Source organism: Plectropomus leopardus, chromosome 18 (assembly GCF_026936395.1).
Source record: "Plectropomus leopardus strain MGB_pleo_1.0 chromosome 18, ASM2693639v1, whole genome shotgun sequence".
Classification (NCBI taxonomy): domain Eukaryota; kingdom Metazoa; phylum Chordata; class Actinopteri; order Perciformes; family Serranidae; genus Plectropomus; species Plectropomus leopardus.
Genome location: NC_142193.1, coordinates 32,448,320 through 32,470,040, shown reverse-complemented (window position 1 = coordinate 32,470,040; position 21,721 = coordinate 32,448,320). Strand labels below are relative to the sequence as shown.

Here is a 21,721-nt window from a genome sequence, read left to right as displayed (position 1 = left end):
AAGAGTATGAAAATGGATCAAGAGACAACCCTGAACGACTCTGTCTCTGTCTCTCTCAAACTCAGACTGAAATCCAATCAAACAGCAAATTATTAAGTGCTGATTGAACATAAATCAAGATTCTGTTATTTTCAGATGTTTCTATGGACATTTCTCCAGTTTTAGGACATTTTCAATTAAAGGCTGGTTCTAGGATTTTGGTACGTTTCAGGGATTTTAGGACATTTGTAGGGCTTTAAGACACTGCTAGGACTCTGGGACATTATTGTCTTATCTAGGACCTGTGTCGGGGGTGGGAGGGATCTTCCACTGGCACTTTTTTTGATCAACAAGCTCTATTTTGATGCTGTTTTATGTCTCTGACACCTTATGGAGACTAAAAGGACAAAAACTATTCCCAGTGTGAAGGACTTTATATTTATTGTGAATTAGAAAATGGTTGGGGGGCACCCAGCACCCTACCAAGGGCCAGATTTGGCTGTAAGTTAAGTATCACCGGTTTATTGGTCTGGTGTGTTGCAGTGCATTCTGGTAGTTGTAGGTTTTTATCCTCTTCAGCAAAAGTGTCCTTTTTTTCCTCTCTTTTCTCTGCTCATGTATTTGCGTCTCTCTACTGCAGAGACTAAAGGCTGTCTCTTACTAAGTGTACATGTACGGCTCTTCTTCTGTGGCCTCATGCAGTATTTCTCATTGTGTGAACTTATAAAACAAATATGTTCCCCTTCCTCTCTGCAGGGAGAACCTAAATCTGCCCTCTGCAGATGGAGCTATAAGTGGCCATATTAGGGCAGAAATCCAGAGTCTGGCAATGGGGGCAAGGAGGGCAAACACACACACACACAGTTTGAAATCCATTCTTCCTCACTACCTGCTTAAACACTCCTCCTCGCCCGGTCAACTCTGTAAACGCATCCTCGGGGATGTTCCCCGCCCCCACCCCCCCGGCCGCCTCTCTCTTTCTCTCGCTCGCTCTCTCTCTCTCTCTCTCTCACGCGCGCGCTCTCACGCACGCACTCATATAGGAGGCTCCCAGCAGAGAAGCGGCCAGTGAACGGCGAAGCGCGCACCGGACCAGCTCGTTAACTTATCCGTCTCCTGCCTCCTCATTCCCGGGCAGCTTCCACAGCGGACTACCGGGCAGACTACCGGCTCCACAGAGACCCCCCTCCAACCCAGCCCCGGCCCCGCAGACCGCCTCAGACTGCTCGTCATCGTCTGTTTGTGACTCCGGAGACTGCGGATTTTATCCTTCATCTGTTCCTGTGGATTCACAGATTGCGCGCCGCCTCCCCGACACCAACTAAGTGCTCACACATCAAGTCAGCTGTGAATTTTGGGGTTTGATATCTGGGAGATCAAAGCGTCTGTCCGTGTGTCGGTCCCGCTGTCCCCTCTGCACACCCCCCCTCCGGTTTAACTGCACCGGTCAGACTTGGAGAGAGCAACAGCCTCCACCGGCGCATCAGTGAGGTAAGAGATGCGACTCTGAGCCACATTTCACCATTAGAGTCATTGACAGGCAGCAGCACACTGACGGCTCCTGCAGGGTTCTGCTGACAGGCCTTTCTGCAGCAAAAATCAGCTCGCACGAGATGCAAAAATCTAATTAGCAAAACAAAACAAAAAAGAATTTCTATGAATGCCATTTAAAAATAACAATGCGCAGGTGTGTGTGTGTGTGACCACCTGGTTACTGTAAATATACTTAACAAAGTGCAGCAATCTGGGTGGAGGGTTTCCCACTTTGTGCTGCCCGCCTCCAGCCTCCCAGCACGCAAGCACACACACACACACACACACACACACACACACACACACACACACACACCTCAATACTGGGCCATATGGATCCAACAAATATTACATAAAACTTCCTCCTCCTCTCTCCCTGTTTCACTGTCTTCCTCTGGCATCACCTGACTGTTATAAAAATCTTACACTTCTGAGCAGTGCCGGCTTTAGAAACTTCTAAATAAGGGGGCCAGGGCACTGTGTGAGAGAGGGGCCCACTTTAATCACACACACTCGTATTGCTCTGCACACAAAATGCACTTTTCAAGATCAAGCTTTACAAAAATATTATACATTAATATGATTTTCTACTTTCATTGAGTTTATTTTTTAAATCAGCAGTCCTAATCATAAACATCAAATATTCCTCAGTTTTCTGAATTTTAACCCTTTAAATGCCAGGTTTTTGTCATGATGCCACCATGTTTTTAGATGAAATAGCATGTATTTCCTCCATATGCCAAATATGGTCAAAATGACCTCATCAGGTGGAAAATAGTCAAAATGACAAATTCAGAGTCAAAAGCCCAGAATGACACCCAGAAATAATACAAGTCCTGTTTTTCTGCTCTGATGGCTGTGGGATCAAAAATGTCAGTTTGAATGGGTTTCAATGGAGCATTTTTGGACCTGAACAGTCTGAATGTAACTATTTAGTTTCCACAGTGTATTTTAGACTTATTGTAGGAGCTGAGCTGCAAATTCACTGATTACACTCAAATACACAATCTGGACTACATTTAGGACACATGCATCAACACACACACAGTTATCACAACAGGAAGAATGAAAAAGCGCCTAAAATGCATCAAACAAACCCTAAGGGGTTTAATTCACATTTTGAATTTGTTGAATTGTTTTGTGTCTCTCTTCTTTTTTGGCACATCTTTTTTGTTGTTTTGCATCATCTTGTGGTTGTTTTTTTAATCTCTTTGTAACCATTTTGCATCTTGTGGTTGCTTTCAGTGTCTTTGTAGTCATTTTCTGTCTTTTTTTTATTTGTTTGATTGGTTTTGTGGTTGTATTGCATCTCTTTTGTAGTCATTTTGTTGCCTTACGGTTGTTTGTGTCTTTTTGTAGCTATTTTGTATCTTTGAAGGGCTTTTACTTTTTGTAGTCGTTTTGAATCTTTTTGTGGTAGTTTGACATCTTTAAGTGGTCGTGTTGCATTTATTTTTAGATGTCTTACATCTCTTACATATTTTGCATCTGTTTTCGATTATTTCCAATGTCTTTGTAGTTGTTTTCTGTCTCTGTAGTTGTTTGGTGAGGACTTGTGGTTGTTTTCTGTTGCTCTGCAGTTGTATTGCATCTCTTTGTTCCCAGTTTGCATTTTTTAGTCATTTTGTAGCCATTTTGTGCCTCTTAGTGGTTGTTTCTATTTTTGTAGTTGTTTTGCACCGCTTTTTGCAGTTGTTGTTGTTGTTGTTGTTTGTGGTTGTTATGCTTCTCTTTTTAGTCATTTTCCATTTCTTTGTTGTCTTTTTGAATCTTTGCAGTCATTTTGTGTCACATTTCCTCACATTGTGTATTTCTCATTGTAGTCCATTTGTATGGTCATTTTGCATCTCAAAGCATCTTGGTTTTTTTGTGTTTTTGTACTCATTTTGCATTGACTTGCAGTCGCTGTCCATTGTTCTGCGGTGGTATTGAATTTCTTCTTGGTCATTTTGCATAACTCTTCTAGTTTTCTGTCTCTTTGAAATCGTCTTGCGTGTACTTGCGGTGTTTTCCTGAAATGTTAACGGTCTCTTTATACGGAGGTCCTGCTCGGCCAGTTCAGTTAAATGTCCATGAAACCGATTAGCTGCCAGCTACCTTCTGACTCTGGTAGATTTGGTACCGAGGGCGACCAATCAGATTCCAGGGGCGACCAATCAGCTCTGGCGCCGCCTTGGCTCTGAGTCTCCAGGGACCAGAACTTTGATTGAGCTTTTTGCAGTGATATAACAGCTGACACACACACCAAAAGATTGTTTCCACTGAGTCCAGCTCAGGTCGGGATTGATCAGATCTGATCGACTGGTTGTTTCCCGTGTAGGCCGCGCTGTGCTGGTGTGATATCAGCTCCCGTCCCCTCACAGCTCATCGAGGTGCCGGACAGATCGTCTGGTTGTTAAAGCACAAATATCATCTGTCGGCGTCTGGCATTTATTATCCTCAGTAGCATCTCCTCGTCAGTTTAACAGCGAGGAGCCTCTTCCTTCTTCCTCAGTCTCCACTCTCAGCTGGTCAGAGCAGCGCTGCCTGTTCCTTTCTATTTTTAGTCTCTATTTACAATGCAGTAGCTACAGAGGCACTCTCACTCACTTTCCCTTCATCTGTCTCTCCGCCTTGAGCCTCTCCTTCTCTGGCTTTCTTCCCGTCTTCACCTCCTTCCCTCACTCACTTTTTTAAAACATCACTTTCACCTTTGGTTTCTCCTTCAAGCTGCTATCTCTGCTGCCATCGTAGATCATCAAGCCAGACGCATCCATTAAACACATTAAGTGTCGCTCGCAGCTCACCTCACAGTGCCACCTGCTCCACTCACGTGCAGGATATTACAGTGAGGAGACGCGGGGGGGAAGAGGTTAATCTGTGGATGCTTTTGACCCAAATCACCATGCAACCTACATATCCCCCCTGCCTGGTGCCCCCCCACAAACCATTTCCTAATTCACAATACAAATAAAGTGATGCACACTGGGAACTGATTTCATCATTTTCAGTCTCCATACGGTGTCAGAGTGCATAAAACAGCATCAAAATAGAGCATTTTAATTTAAAAAAAAGTGCCAGTGGAGGATCCCCCACCCCCCTGACAGAGGTCCTAGATAAGAAACTAATGTCCTAAAATCCTTGAAAAATCCTAAAAGCCTTGAAACATCCAAAAGTCCGAAAAACATCCTCAAATCCTGGAAATGCCCTGCTACCTTAGAAATGTCCTAAAATCCAAAAAATGTCCTTAAATCTGAGACATGTCCTAAAATCAAAGAAATTTCCTAAAATCCTTGAAACATTCTAAAGTCCTATGTCCTGAAATCCCAAAATACGTCCTAAAATCCTAAAACTGTCCTGATATCCTAGAAATGTTCTTAATTCCTAGAAACATCCTAAACGTCCTGGTGGAAGATGTCACGCAAGCTTGGCCCATTTGACACAGGAAACAATATGGTGGCCAGCTTTTGACAAACAATCTCAAATTACAGTCAAACAATCAGCTAAAATATGTTTGTGAAAATTTTTAGGAAAGAAGTAGGCATCGTATTTTCTCAGTTTTTCCGGCATCCGTTTTAACAGTACAAGAAATGGTATGGTTCCCATTTCCTTTTCACAAACTCTTGTATAATAGCCAAACAGTGCACTAAAATATTATAAAATATTATATATTCTACTATTCATAAACATAGTCTCTGTCTTATATCACACTCTCTCTTTCTCTCCTTTAATTTTTTAAACTTTTTAAACTTTTTAAAAAAATTTTCAGGTTGTTTCTTTGTCACCTTTGACCAATTTCTTGCATTTTGCTGATTGCCTTTTTGCCAATATTTCTGAAGAAAATTAAACCTTTTTGCTCACTCTGAATACTTGTGAAGGGTGTCTGAATACTGCACAAGAAAAACTGATGTCATCCAGGTTTCAAAGGGTTAACTTTCACAAAACACACTGTAAGTGCTGTATTAAATTGCCATAAAGCAGAAAAGAAGTTTGATTAGAAGACCTCAAAAGAATAGTTTTTAATAAAGCAAATGTAATTAACTTGTTCTCCATCTAAAATAAAACCTGAGTATAAATCTTGAAGCAAAGTGACCTCCCTTCATGCCAAAGTGTCCCAGTTTAGACTTACAGCTCCATATCTGCTGCATCCTCTGCACACACACACACACACGCACGCACACGCACACACACATAAACACACACACACACACACACAAGCACACGCACACGGATGAAAGGCAGGAAACGCTACCATAAGTGAGGAAACACCAGAGGCAGGATAAAACCTATAGATAAAAGATAAAAATGAATAAATATAATATAAATCATAGGTAAAATAAATGAAAAAAATAAATTAAATCAAATGAATACATTTTTAACAAATAAAAAATAAATAAAAATAAAAGGATAACATAACAAATAATAGATAAAAATGTTAAAAACGAAATAAAACTGAATCTAGTAAAACAGACAAAAATGTAGAAATAAACAGTCAATAATTCAATCGGTGAAATTCAATTCAAAGCAAAGTAAAGAGGTAGGTCTCGAGTTTTCTTTTGAAAATATCAGGCCCCTCTGCGGCCTCAGGTCTGCAGGCGGGCTGTGACACGAACGTGGAGCGTGGTCAGAAAAACATGCCTCACTGTGAGTTTTGGGACTTTTAAAAGTCCACTGCCAGATCCTGAGGGTTCGAGAGGACTCATGAGATAAAAGCAAATCTGATAAATAACTGCAAGAGCATTAACAGCTTTAAAAACCAATGAAAGGATCCTAAAATACAGCAAAAGAGAGCCCACTGCCGTGAAGACTGGGCTGTGTTTGATAATGCAAAGCTCAGAGACGGACGTTTACCTGCAGACGCCTGCTTCAGACAGATCATTATAACTCGAGTACAGGTTTATTTCTGCATGATTCAGCAGCTCGGTCACACGGCACACTCCGATCCAGCGCAGCACGAGGAGAGCCTTCAATCTTTTTGTGCCGTACCGGCGGCACGACTCCAGGGACGGAAATGTCGACGGACGGTCGCTTTGTCCAGACTGAAATACAACAACAACTGCCGGATGGATCGCCATGAACTTTTGCACAGACATTCACGGTTTCCTCGAAACAAAGCACTCTCGCTACGGACTCATCATATACCGACGACTGGTCAGTGGCCCTATGCATCAAACTATGATGCCTTAGGTTGCCCTTTAGTGTCAGTTTTGGACACTCAGCAAGAAAAAGACCCGGTTTTATCACAACAAACACAGCTGGAAATCTCCCAGCCTCTCATTAAAAAATACCTACTTTTTTTGAAAATGTCCCTATGTTTCATAAAAATACGCCCAGGTTTGTCGTAACATACACGGCTGGAAATGTCCCATACTGTCGTTAAAAGTGACCGGTTTTATCACAACACGGAAACCTGAGCAAAGTGGTTTGATTTATTTCAAAGACATGGACAGAACTTAACAAGACATGGCCCAAAAAATTTCTAAAAAAAAAAAAAAAAGTGACAAAGTGTTTATCCTCCTCAGCGCAGCCAAAGAGCCTTTGAGGAAGCCGATGTCGTGCACGAGACAGTAAGCAGACAAGGTTTCATCAGACGCGTTTATACTGGTTTTATCAAAGGATAACAATAAATCTGTCAGCGATATTTATTGGTGTTTCAATAAACTAAACTAAACTAAACTTTCGGAGGAATGTGTTATTTTGGAGGGGTTTTTATCAGTAACAACATCTGACTGGGCAACAGAGAGAAGGAGGGACGGATAATGTGCGGAGCCGAGGATTTAACCGTTTGTGAAAATGGTCAGGGAGCACTTAGTGAGGAGGCATCTGCGGAAAACAGCAGGAGACAGACGGAAAACAGATATCAGACAGCAATGAAAGGAAGACTGCAGCTCAAAGGGAAACCTGCCTCGACTCATATTTCTGATTTAAACCTCGCAGCGTAAGACAACAGTAAGCCACATGGAGAGACTCTGTCCATGATGTTTATTAGTGAAACCACTATACCGCGGGGTGTCTAAGGCTAAAGTTTGCACAGGTGTTCATTAGCTGGTAGCTGGATGCAGAAAATAAACAGACGTATTTTCATGAGCGGACAAATAAGAGGCGGCGTAATTTGAGAGGGAGGCGGGACAATGGAAAACGGTAAACGATGGAGACGCAGAGAGTGAGGACACTGACGGAGACCAGCAGATAGACAGATGATCAGGAGAGAAAAAGGAGGGCGACTAACTCAAGCAGCAGAATATAAGCTGTATGTTTTCTCCAAACCACGGATATATTACATTTGTATGTTTCATGTGTAAAAGTTAGGGGATATGTTCAAACTTAATGTTTCATTTTTCAATTTCAAATAGTTTTGTTGCAACAACTCGGCTTGAAAAGAAACCTTGTTAAGAAATACCCAGTTTTCTCACAACAAACATGGCTAGAAATGTCCCAACCTCTCGTTAAAAAGTACCGAGTTGTGGGGCAATGCACATCACTGAAAAATGTCCCACTGTGTCATTAAAAAACGCCTGGTTTTGTCTCGGAGCCTTTTCTGTCACTCTACAGTGATTTTATAGCCATACATATTGTGCCGACACACACCACCTTTACCTCCGAGGGCCAGTGGCCCCGACGCCTGCCGCATTTGTCTTTCAGACAGAAACGACGACGACTGAGGCAGAGAAAGAGCGGGAAAAAAAAGAGTGAGAATGAGACAAATTAGAAGAAAAAAATGAAAAAGACAACAGAGACAGTGGCAGAGAAGAGGCGAGAAAATGAGACAGGAAAGGAGGTGGATGCTGGGAAACAGATGGAGAGAGCAGACAGACAGAAGAGGAGGGGAAAGCAGGGATGAAGGAGAGGGTGAGTGATAGAGTCCGAAAGAGAAAAAGCATTCAATCCTCCTGTCGTCTCCGGAGGATGCTGCTGAAACCCGAGCTCAGCCAGGAAGCATCGCTCTGCCTCTCTGTCTGTCTAATATTGGGACGATACACACACACACACACACACACACACACACACACACACACACACACACACACACACACACACACACACACACTTTGTCATGTAATATTGCACCTGGTGTTTTCCTCAAACTCACAAAAGCACACACAGATACACACACACACACACACCTCACCGACTCATTATAAATATGTCTCTGGCCTTTTTTCAGCCACAACTTGAATCACATTTTAAGCACTAACGACAGCTACGAAGTTTAAATCTACGAACCTTTTACATGCACGCCACACAGATCTCTGATTCATTTTGTAAAGGTACGATTTGGGGAAAAATATTGGCAGAAATTAAATAAACTCTGTTTTCTTTCTCGTCTAATTACCTGAAAATAAGAATCGATGTGTTTCTGTTTCCTTGGAATGAGCTGTTTAAATCTTTCGTCTTTGGAGATCGCCATGTTGCATCGGCATGTTTCTACCAACACGTTCTCATCCCAACTTGTCAAATTTTACACATTTAACCATCAGGGTCTGTTTGTCACGTTTTACATGCTTTTCATTCTTCTTTTTTTGATTGTTTGATAATTGCGTGTGTGTTGATGCATGTGTCCTAAATGTAGTCCAGATTGTGTATTTGAGTGTAATCAGTGAATTTCCAGCTCAGCTCCTACAATAAGTCTAAAATACACTGTGGAAACTAAATAGTTACATTCAGACTGTTCAGGTCCAAAAATGCTCCATTGAAACCCATTCAAACTGACATTTTTGATCCCACAGCCATCAGAGCAGAAAAACAGGACTTGTATCTGCTTCACAGTCGATTTTTCCCACAAACCTCCGGCTGCACGGCATTCTGGTGGAGGTAAAAAGCCTCAGAGCCGTTTCAATAAATCCACAACAAATGCCTGTCGTGTTGTTATGGTTTATAGTTCATTAGCATCCCGACCATGCAGTGACGGAGGTGTTATTAGCTGCTATTTCCTGCCCCGCGACGCCCCCTCACTCACTAAACTGTCATAAAGGACAATTGCATAATATCAAGTATTATTTAATGCCCCCTAAAAATACCAGTGTTGTTTCAGCCGCTCGGTGAGATCGATCCTGAGTGCAGACCAGACAAGCGCTCGGCTCACCCGTACCCTCAAATGACACACACACACACACACACACACACACACACACACACACACACACACACACACACACACACACTGGAGAGGGGGAGAGTATTGTGGAGAGGGTGTAGTGGACACAGAGCGTGGGAGGGGAGTGAGAGAGAGAAAAGGAGGAACAGACAAAGAAAAAGATGCAGCAGAAGAGACTGAAGAGGATTTTGCTGCAGGGAGTCGCCACTGGCCTGTTTGACTCGCGCAGTATTCTCAGTCTCTCATTTCAGTTCATTTGATGTAAATACAGTGTTTGTTCTCATGGTTACATGGGAGAAGGTGAAAAACTCGCCCGAAATACATTCTCCGAAAGCCCTTCCTGTCTTTTTAACCCTTTGCATCCAAGCGTGTGCCTCAGTTATGCAAAGTCCTAAATATACTGTGTTAACCCTTTGAAACCTGGAGCAACATCACTTTTCTTGTGCTGCTTTCAGATGCCTCTAAGAAGTAATCAAGTATTTGAGCGCAGAAAGAACTGGTCTCATTTCTTTCAAAAACGTGAAAAAAAGACGCAATGAGCAAATGAGAAATGTTATACAAAAGCCAGGGGAAAAAGACATATTATTTAAAGTACATATTTAATTTGTTCTACAAAATTATTTGAATGTTTTTGATTTTTTTTTTTTTAAACAAAATTTTCTCATAATTTTTCTATACTTTTTAATAACGTCTTGTTAATTTCTGCGTCATTTCTTCTTTTGTGACTCCACTGAGCGGAGGAGCTGCTGCTCTGCCGCTGCCTCCGTCAGCTGCTATGGAAGCTAACGAGGAAACAAAATTCAAATATAACAGACACAGATTTTTAGGTGGCTAAAATATGTGTGAATAAATACACGAAATACAACCTTAATATGTGAGCTTTAGAGCAGCAGCGTCCTGACTCTATATTAACATTTTGTCTCACTCTTGGAACATATTTCCATATATTTGGAAATATTCATTTAATGCAACAATGAGTTTCATGAAAAGATCCTAAAAATATTCTGAGAAGTATCTCTGAACTCCACAGTACATTAACGCCGGCTCGTTTGGTTAGTTTGCACTTATTTTAAGGATTTAAGATCTGAGTGCTGCTGTCATAACGACACGTCAGAAACATCTACAGTTTCATGCAGAAGCAGCGGTGTGTTCAGGAGACTCAATGTGTAGATATCTTTCTTTTTTTTTTATCATGATTCAAATTTTTTTTGTTTTTGCATTACCATAGCTCTGAATGCATCGTGCAACCAGTGGTGTAAGGGAAAAAAACAACAACTTAGTGTATACTTATATATATTAGGATAGTATATTTTGGGAGCATCTGTACTTTACTTGAGTTTTTATATTTCTGTTAACTTTCACTTTTATTCCACCACATTCCCCAAATGAAATGTACACTTTTACTGCACATAAAAATAGGGCAGGAAGGGAGGAATACAAGAGGGAAGGCAAAGCTCGATTTTGTTCTTTAACCCTTTGAAATCTGAGCTAAATGGCCTGATTTCTTTCAAAAACATGGGAAAAAGGAAATGAGCAACTTGAGGAAAAAGGACCCAAAAACTAGCAAGAAATAAGTAAAAGTACAAGGAAATTAATGAAAATAGCAAGGAAAAAATAAAAGAAAAAGGATTTGGGGGGAAAAATAACCTAATTTTTAATATATTGTAATGCTAATTATAAATCAGAATCAAAATCGGGTTTTATTTATAACTAAATTTACACATACAAGGAATTTTGTAAATTTAGTAAGAAAAAATAAATAGAATAAGATACACAATAAAAATATAGAAGCAATGTAAAAATATAAAATGAAAAATAAAAAGAACACAAAATGTCCGTATAAAAGGTGCAATGGAAGGATTGTACAGTCGTGCAGAAGTTGACGCTGCAGTGCAGATGTCTTCAGTTATTGAAGTTCAGTGTGATTTTTAAATCATTTGTGTGAGAAGAAAAACAAAATCAGTCGTCAAAACTCTGACTGATTTTTTATTTCCAGCGTTTACTTGTACTTTTACTTTCATTACTTTCGTTGCGTTTTATTGCAGGTCAGAAGTCGATAATTCCGTGTCGGTTTTTCCGATCTAAGCGCGTCGCGGTAGCGGTGCATCTGCTCGGGAAAACATGGACGCCCGCAGGAAACTCGTGTTTGTTTGGCGAGCCTGTGAAGCCCCGCCTCCCACAGAAAACTTTTTGGTGACTTTTTTTAGGCGACTTCGTGCTCGCAAAGACTTCTATCAAACACAGCTGAATGGAAACGCCACTACGAAGTCGCTACAGCACGTTTCACAACACAAACACATTCAAATAAAAACTGACAGGTAATTCTGCTCACCTTTCACCGTGTGCGCCGCCAAATATCTGTGACGTCACTTCGACCGACTCGGTCTACATGCCTCTTACTCGAGTTTCTGATTCAGAATCCCGACTTGGATGAATCGCCGTTCCTTTGCACTTTTCAGAGTCCGAGGTCGTTTCTTTCCTGAGATCAGAGCACAACGAAACGCAGCATTAAGTACAATTAATATTCTAAGATTACTTTTGATACTCCAGTACAGTAAGTATAACTTATAAGACTTCACTTAATATTCTAAAAGGTGATTTGAACTTTCAACCAAAGTACTTTTCTGATGAGATATTTGTACCACACTTACTCAAGTGTGGCTTGTAAAACCCGCAAAGCTAACAACAGCCCACAAAAGTAATAAACCTCAAATGTAAAAGAAATCTGCAGCTTTTAATTTAATAATCCCATAAACGTAATAAATTCACCAAAAACGCAATAGCAGTCGCCTACTACAAGCATAATACGAACTTTCCTTCAAATGTCCACATCAAAAACCATTAACGGCGGTGCGTGCCCGGAGAACGTGACCCGAACGTGACGACGTTCTTGTCATCACGGCCTACATCAAACGTGATTGGCTGTAAGGAGATCACGTGAGAGGTGATGCGAAAACACAGACGTAGGAGTAAACTAAACTGAGCGCTTATTTGAAGTGTCACAAGGGTCAAATTATCGTGGCAGTTTTGGAATTATTGATCGGACATCGTACAGAGGGGAAAATTAACGTACAAATATGATAATTATTTACTTCTGGCCACAAAAAACAAAGATGGCCAAAATGCAAGAAAGCTTCAAAATGTGAGCGCACAAACCAACGAGTGACGGCATCGATTATTTTCAAACACGTGATGGGAATCACCTCGCTCTCTGCCAGCTGATTTATGGAAACTTGGATTAGACGTATTAATTAAAGCTGAGGACGTTTCCCTAAAGTGGAATCACGCAGGACAAAAGCAGCCGGCTGAATGTATCTGGTGGTGTTGAGAGCGTCGGCCCGTGTTGGCAGCACTCGTTTGTACTCTAACATTAATCGCCTCTGTTCTCGCTCCTGTAGGTGGAATCTTATAAATCTGATGTACTTTCTCTGCATTCTTGCTGCAGGGCGCGGTCATATGTCTGACTGCTATTTAACAGCTTTATGTGCTGTTTAAATTTAACTCCCCCCTGCTGTGCGCAGGTAGAAGAGCCCGACACGAAGCTGCAGCCATGGACGAGATGGACCTGCCCCAGATGAAGAAGGAGGTGGAGAGCCTCAAGTACCAGCTGGCCTTCAAACGAGAGAAGTCCTCCAAAACAGTGACTGAGTGAGTCCGCAGCAGCTGCACAAGCACATCACCCCAAAAAAACTGCATGAAGTCGCCCATAATAACGGAAAAATATAACCGTGCGTTGTTTGTAACGCTAACGTACTAACATTTACTCTGCTGATTGTGTTGGTGTGGCAACTTTATTCACGATTACAAAATTACGGATTAGTGCTGGGTGATATGGGTTTGAAATAATATAACAATATTTTTAGGCTATATCGCAATAATATATACATATATATCAAAAATCTCTTACTGTAAACTACTGAAATACAAAATTAGTAAATGAACCACAGTTACAAATAAAGTAGCTACTGCCATAAAATAAAATTACATAAACTACAGTCATAATTAAAAGGTTGAATAAAATACTGTATATTCTTATAATAATGTTAAATAAAGCATAAAGTTAAATAATGTACTGTTACAGTAATGTTAAAGTTTTTATTGTTGTGGATTTGAAGCCATCCGTCAAAAGTCATTGACATTATCAATTAAAAAAAGGCCAAAAATAGAGTTTATGAATGATTAAGCCTCAGCTGTGATTTTGCTGAAAGCTTCTGAACAAGTTAGAAGGTGGATGTGGAGTTAAGATTCAGGTTTAAAGCGCTGCTTCTTGAGATAACTCACAGCAATAACATAATAATGCTCCCATCAGGCCAGAGATTCTGCTGCAGTTCATCGTAAAAACCACAATGATTAAATAAATGCAGTGACTTTGGATGTGATGACATTAGTCATTCACACCACAACAATAAAACAGCGAGATGACTTCATTAGCCAACGCTGCCTCGGAGGCTTTTGTCACAGCCGCATCCAATCATGAAGCAGAGCTGCAGCCGTCATTAAGCCCGTTCGGCGCTCTCTTTGTCTGTCTCGGGCTCTCGCTGCAGCACCGCTCGATTAGGGGCCAATCAGAAGAAGCACTTCATGTGAGGCTTCATCAGCGCCGCTACAGAGGACTCTGTTTTTCACAGAGACTACAGAAACAGTCAGCGTCAGTGTTTGGAAACCCTGCATGAAAAATATTCTGAATATTAAAAAAAGAAGCAGTGATAGTGAGGGCTTTGTTTTTGTCAAGTAAAGCGCCGGTACGGATAATTAACCGAATTTAAAGTGACACTGTGTAACCTTTGAGAGAGTAAATAACATATTTTTCCTTTTCTAAATACAAAGTTTAAGTCCTGAAACAAAAAATAACACTTTTGTTAATTTAAGAAACTCATATGTTTCCAGCTAAAGCTTCAACTAATGCAAACTGTAGACACATATTGCTGATACTAATTCAATACCGTGTGATTTATTGTGTTCACGAGAATGTGACTGATGAGGTCACAATGACCTTGACCTCAAACCAACAAATTCAGATCAGTTCATTTTGAAGTGGATGTTTATGCCAAATTTGAAGAAATTCTCTAAAGGTATCATCAGATATTGTGTTTAAGGTGTAAGGTCACAGTGATCTCTAACCACCAAAACTGAGGCTGAGTGGACGTTTGTGCCAAATTTGAAAAAAATCCCTCAAGGTGTTTCAAAAAACAAGAAAAATTGAGTGCATGACAATGAGTCGGATGCAAGGTCACAGTGACCTTGAACACTGACCAACAAATTCTCATTGGTTCATTCTTGACTCAAAGTGTACGTTTGTGCCAAATTTGAAGAACAGAACATCACTCAATGGAAACGCAGTCACCTCGCAATAATGTTTTATCGACATTTCCTGAAATATTGCTTGTTGCTTGCATGTTGTGAAGAACTACTTTTCAGTACTAAAGCTCATGGAGAGAGATAATAACTATTACTGCTGTAATGTGCACTATTTTGGTTAAATTACAGTAAATAAAAACACTCTTCAAACAGTACACAGAAAGCTACAGTTGCAGACATAAATGTAATTAGAGACTCGTGCTGCTCTGCCTCTCCCTCCGTTTCTTGCCTTGTATGGAAACAGAGCGACAGAGGATGGATTGTGGTAATAAACTTCCTCTGGAATTTGAAGAATGTCTCTGTCTCCCCCCTAAAGTTTGGTAAAGTGGATAGAGGACGGCGTCCCAGAGGATCCCTTCCTGAACCCGGAGCTGATGAAGAACAACCCGTGGGTGGAGAAAGGAAAGTGCATCCTTCTCTAGAAGAAACCCCTCCAACCGGCCACGACCTTTCCAACACACACCCACACACGCCCCCTGAAGGACAGCGCCTCCTAACCTCTCACCGTGAATGTACAACAAGCTGATGTCCCCGAACACACACTCTCCAACAAGGGCATAGAAACACGACGACACACTTTGGGGTTTTTCCCAGACTGCCGCACACTCACTGCAAGTTTTTTCCTGCCACGGCAATGCATCATTACTATGATATATGATGATCAATACTCCTATTACATGTCTCTGTATGATATATGATGACGTATTTATGCAGCTGCCAGTCACACGCTTTCTACTCTTCATTGTGAGCATAGCAGGGTTTTTTTCCTCCATTTTTGACGAGTTATAATAAACTGTAGTCACAATCTCACTGCCAGACTGACTCCAGATCTGCTGGGCCAAAAACAACTAAAAAGACCATAAAACCAAAAAACAACAAAGATTTGGTTTTGTTGAACTGAACGTATAGTTTGGATTCGTTGAAGTGGGGATGTCTGGGTTGTATGTATCTCTCGGTTCTGGACCTATTTCAAAAGTTGTTGCTCCCATTTAAACCCAGTTCAGATCAAAGAATTGTGACATGACGAAAGTGTTTTAAAATGTTGCGAACTGGTCGTTTCAGCTCCACTCAAACCAGCTGATGCTGTCACCTGCGACTCAGAATGTCAATCACAAACTGATTTTAGGACATAATGCACGTCACCTGTGTCAGCAGCCCCGACAGTCATCAGGCTGAGTGAAAACGACTACAGGTCGACCGATATTGGGGGTTTTTAGGGTCGATACTGATACTGATCATTAGTACTTAATGAGACCAGTAACCGATATTTTGAACAGATATGCATTAACAAGAAATATAAAATCTGTCAATATTTAGAATTTGGAATATAACAAACTCCAACACAAAACTTTATTTAAATGCCTTTAGCAAATGTTTAATCAAAACGGAAACTTGCAACATCATAAAAAGAAAGTTTTTACAAAGTCAAGTGAGAATTTAAATTAAAATGACTTGACAATATCTTGTCACAAGTCGTTGATCAAAACTGGGCTTTAAAAACAAAAACAGTGAAAAAAGGGGTCCAGAATGAAAAATACTTTAGTTTCCCTTAAACCCTTTAAAACCTGAATAAATCGGCTTGATGTCTTTAAAAAAAACCAAACGGCATAAACATTTCCAAAACTTTAGTTGGAAGTTACAAGAAAAATGATAATAAGTGACAAAAAAGAAAAGTAATAAAACAAAAACAAGCAAGAAATTCCTTTAAAGCTGTTTACAAAATGTTGTAACAATTTTAAGAATACAGTTCTACGATTATAGTTTTGCGGACATTTTCCCTTGTTTTGGATAATATCTAAAAATCCCTCCCTGCTAACCTCCAAGTCATTTTTTGTTACCTTTTGTAATATATTTGCAATGTGGATTTTTTTTCATGTTTTCAAGAAATCACTTTTTGCAGGTTTCAGAGGTTTAAATGCTTGCAAAAGGCATCTGAACACAGCACAGGAAAAGCGATCCAGGAGCTAAAGGGTTAAGAAACACTGACCGCGACATCGATATTATGTTTTCAGCTTTTACGTCTATCTTCCACGTGTGACTCCTGCAGTTTCCGTACGTAGTAGCATGGTTTATATATCGCATTCACTCTGAGGATCTGCACTCGGTGTTTTTGCGTCGGTGTCGTTGAGTCCGAAAGTTTCAGAGCGGCTCTGTTTGTGCTGTCAGAGCAGAGCCAAGTCCTGGGGGGGGGTAAGTTTACTGCTCCGTCTCCTCCTTAGATACAGTCCCCGAGGAGACACAGACACACACACACACACACACACACACACACTCACCATCTCTTCCACACATGTACAGACAGACCCCTTTAACTTATTAACTTATTGATCTATTATTTATTTATTTATTTATTGATGACTCACCGTAGTTTTTGCGTCTGATGTCTGCACTCCCTCTTTAACTCGAGAGAAAAACTAAACAAAAACACCTTGCCAGATCACCATCTTCTACTGCCTTGTACACAGTTTCCTTAAAACGAGAATGTAAATATGTGGCATGATAACCACTGACCTCAGAACAGGCCTGTGTGTGCGTGCACGTGACTGCGCTTGTGTGTTTATGTGTATTTTTATGTGCATAAATTCAGCTCCCTTGTGGATTTTGACACACACACACACACACACACACGCAGCTGTGTAACACACACACACACACACACACACACACACACACACACACACACACACACACACACACACACACACACACACACACACAGGCAGGCCTGAGGCTGAGCAGATCAACACACACAAACACACACACTGCTCATTGAGAACGTGTACGAGCGGCGGGGCGGTGAGGATGTGCGATTCTCTAAATGACTCGGGACAGGGGAGCCTCACATCATCTCAGTACTGTAATCAGTCTCATTATAAACATTTCCTTCGGATGACCCGGCTCCCCAAAGGCTGCTCAGTGCTCCGATGACTTCGGTCCTACGTTGTGCGACTGCAAATATTTAATTTTCCTCTTCTTTTGAACTCACTTTTAACAATTATATCCATGGCGTGCTAATAAATCGATTATGTTGTTATCAAACATACTTGCATCTATTTTAACCTGCACTTTTTCCTTTCTGTAAAAACATGTCCGACCGTCCGATCATATTGACATGTTTCAGATTTATTATTTGGGAACAAAATAAGAACTGCTAATGTAAAATTGTAGCTGAAGTGAAAGCCAGTGAATTTAGGATATCCAGTAAAACAATAAGCCGACCCAGTCACCGGAAAAAATGCCGGCATTGTACGTTTCTGCAGCCCAAAGTTGTGTTACATTTGCAGGAGAAAAAATGTTTTGGCTTAAAATACTCAGTTTTGGGGGCACAATCACAGCAGTAAATGCAGAGATGTCTACAATGGAAACAATCACTTGTGAAGTCAGTAAAAAAACAAGCTTTTCTTGTCTCTGTCCTGGACGGAAATGCACAGATATCTCATTCTGATGTCTCATCACACTGCAGGCAAGGCAGCCATGTGGCAAAAACAACCTTTTTCATGGCACCGTCTCCGCTAAAAACGCAGTGATGTCTCAGTGCCACGAACAATAGTTTTCACCATCTCCACTGGAAACGCAGCTATATCTTAGTTAAAAAAAAAAAAAAGATTTGTGGCACTATCCCTGCTGGAAATGCAGCAGTGTCTTTGCAACAGATAACTGCATTCGTAACACTATCTCCTCTAAAATGCAGCGATATCACTGCAAAATAGAGCTGCTTTTTGTGGCACATTTCCCCGTTGGAAATGCAACAATGTCTCAGTAATAACTGCTTCTTGTAGCACTGTACCCACTAGAAACACAACGATATCTCAGTGAAAAAACAATCTGTTTTTGTGGCACATATTGCAGCTGGAAATGCAGCATTGTCTCTGTAAAACAACCACTCTAATGGCACTGTCTGCGCTGTTCAAAAAAACTGCCTTTTGTGGCACTTTGTCCACTAGAAATGCAATGAGATGTCATTAAATAATAATGTCAATGGCACTATCCCCTTTAGAAATGCAACGTCTTGGTAAAAACAGTAGAACTGCTGAAAAAACAGGCAGGGGTCAATAATAAAACATCCATGTTTGATGACTAAAAAGCTGCCGAAAACAGAAATTACTACAAAAGCACCAGTTTTGTTGATTGTTTTTCTCAGCCTTTGTTCAGTGGCGGGTTGCAGCTTGGCGGACGTCTATACTTGTAAACGTGTAAATGTAGCGTATTTGTGGTTTGCAGAAACACACGTTGCCAGCGTTTTCTTCTGACGACTGGGCTGCTATAAGCATATATGCAACATGACGACTCCGGACGGAGCCAGTTTAGAAGCTCCATGGTTCACTGGCATGTACAGTATGCACCTCCCTTCTTCTGTTTAATTTCATTTTAATAGTTTAGTTGTTGGAAAGTACAATGTGTGTTAAGTAGTTGACAGAATGATACTTAAGCTTTGCGTTGAACTATAGCCTTGTAACTTCATGATAAATGCATGTAGAGGGACTTTTAAAACGAAACAAAGAACTGAAATCTTGAGCTTGCCGTTTGTTTGCTTTTCCAGTGTTCGGCTTAAAGTTTATTCCTTCTTCCAACATGATTTTACAGCTCAAAAGGTTGAACACTTTTTCTGCTCCTACAACAGCACTGGAAAAGCAGCAAATGCTCCCAGCAGCTCCAGAAGTACGTGAGAGGATTTCTGAGTCAGCCTGTCCCTTGTCTGTTCTTTTTTTCTGTTCAGCAGCTGTAACTTTGTTTGGTTTGTTTTTATATAATCTGAACGTGCGTACGTATGTATGTTTACTATTATAATGACAGCATAAACCTTGTCTAAATATCTAGCAACATATTCCTTGTGAGAGTGCTTTGGAAAAAAATATTATGCATCAGATCAAGTCCTAGTGTAAAGATGACAATGAGCAATAAATTAAAGATCATTTTTTATTGAATGTTTTACAAAAACATTTATCTTATTGAATAAAGTAGAGGATTTTTAGACAACTTGCTTGGTTTGGTGTTTGGAGTTTTTGGTATTTTGTATGAACCTGTATAAGTGTACAAGTATATGTTCAACTGCGCTTCTGCAACAGTAAGAGAGACCTGGTTCCAGGATCGCTGCCTGCATCTTCAATTTTATCATTTAAATTTCTTAAATCGTTAAAATCACATTCAGCCAGACTGTGTTTAATATAGAGCACTTTTCATGCACACAGACTGCGTCACAAAGTGCTACCCAAACACAAGCACAACAACAAGACTTTAAGATGAAGTAAAGCGCGAAAAAAAACTTTTACTTATTAAAAGCAGGAACTGAGGAAACGCTGTTTCTAATGATCTTATAATTTGAATAATAAATGTGTATGATTTTAACACTTGCACAGCCTTATAAACACAGCTTAATGTTACCAATCAGCTTAAAGGACCTTAATTTAAAACCACCAAATCCGGCTGCAGGAGATGAAGCTGATAAAGTTGGTGGTTTTCTCCTTCATAGACAACAATGTCGAAAAAATAAAGCTTTGTAAAAATGTAGAGTGATATGACGTAAAGTGTTTATGGTTGCAAATTGTAAGCGCTTTCCTTCATCGATTAATCATTAAAAATAATGACCTATTTATTGATTATTATTTGAAGAAAACATAAAATCTTTGTTTTATCCTCAGTCAGAGCTCACAGCAACATATAGAGCATATAGCATACACTCTGACAGCATTTCATAGCCTGTCGATTCATCGATTAAATTCTTAATGAGCGATTAATCGATCGCTGTTATCATAAATAATAGTGATATTCATCACGACAGCCTGTTAACATTCAAGATCTCAGGGTTGGAAAGTCGGCTGGCCACAGATATCCCGGGAACAAGCTCTGATGTCACAAAAACGGTTCATTTTTCAGATACTAGTGTTTTCCTTCAGTTTCTTCGTTGTTTTTTTCCTGCTTCTGCTCATTTTGCTTCACCTCAGAATGATGTTATCCAGAGAAACTGCAGCTCTTCTGCTTTTTTATTTTATGACTTTTCCAGCCTCCTATAGCAGCTCTGGGATATGTATCTAAAACTAAAGTCCAAATCTGCAGGAGAAGACAGAGAGAGAAATGAGTGATGGATCCTAGAGACCTGGAGGGGAAATAAAAGGGCCTGAAAGACAGAAGTGGTCCTGTAGAGGACTAAAGCACACTCGGGGGAAAGATGGAGAGCTGCAGCCTCTTCTCCTCCTTCCCCTCCACTGCTTCTTGTAAGTCATGAATAATAGAAAACAGGAGGGCGCTCACTTTCTTCACCCGCTCTGTCTCTCACTGTCTCTTTCCCTCCCCGTCCATCCCGGGCTACCTTTAGCCTCCGTCTCATCACTCTCACGTCTCTCCGAATATTCATCCACCGTGTGCTGGTATTCAAACCAGCGTGTACAACCAAAAATATATCGCCCATACTGCTGCACGTTACAGCATAAACCTGTGATATTCAACTAAATCTGGCCCCCAGTAAGCTGCCCGGTGGCCCCCAACTGTCTTCTAAAATAAAATTAAAAAATACAGAGATTCACTCTGTGAATACTTTTTGTCCTTTTAGTCTGTATAACGTGCCAAAGACACAAAACAGCATCAAAACAGAGCCTGTTGATCAGAGAAAGTGCCAGAGGAGGATCCCCAACACCCCCGCCAGAGGTCCTAAATAAGACACTCATGTCCTAAAATCCCAGAAATATCCTAAATCCTACAAACATCGTATAAGCCTAGAAACGTCCTAAATTCTGAGAAACGTCCTCAAGTCCTTGAAACGTCCTCAAGTCCAAGAAATAT

At 40.6% G+C, this 21,721-nt stretch overlaps 2 protein-coding genes across 2 annotated transcripts in view; one reads left to right on the top strand and one right to left on the bottom strand.

Annotated features, from left to right (window-relative positions):
* Window positions 1-12,052, bottom strand: part of traf7 (TNF receptor-associated factor 7) — a 47,510-nt gene extending 35,458 nt beyond the window's left edge. The window contains exon 1 of the mRNA XM_088090924.1: window positions 11,919-12,052. The gene's annotated coding sequence lies outside the window, so the exon portion shown is untranslated. The remainder of the gene's footprint in view (window positions 1-11,918) is intronic.
* Window positions 1,014-19,921, top strand: gng13b (guanine nucleotide binding protein (G protein), gamma 13b). Its single transcript, XM_088090927.1, has 3 exons — window positions 1,014-1,470; window positions 13,108-13,234; window positions 15,261-19,921. The coding sequence occupies exons 2-3, from the start codon at window positions 13,137-13,139 to the stop codon at window positions 15,364-15,366; spliced, it is 204 nt and encodes a 67-aa protein (XP_087947053.1). The 5' UTR covers window positions 1,014-1,470; window positions 13,108-13,136; the 3' UTR covers window positions 15,367-19,921.
* Window positions 19,922-21,721: the final 1,800 nt, after the last annotated feature.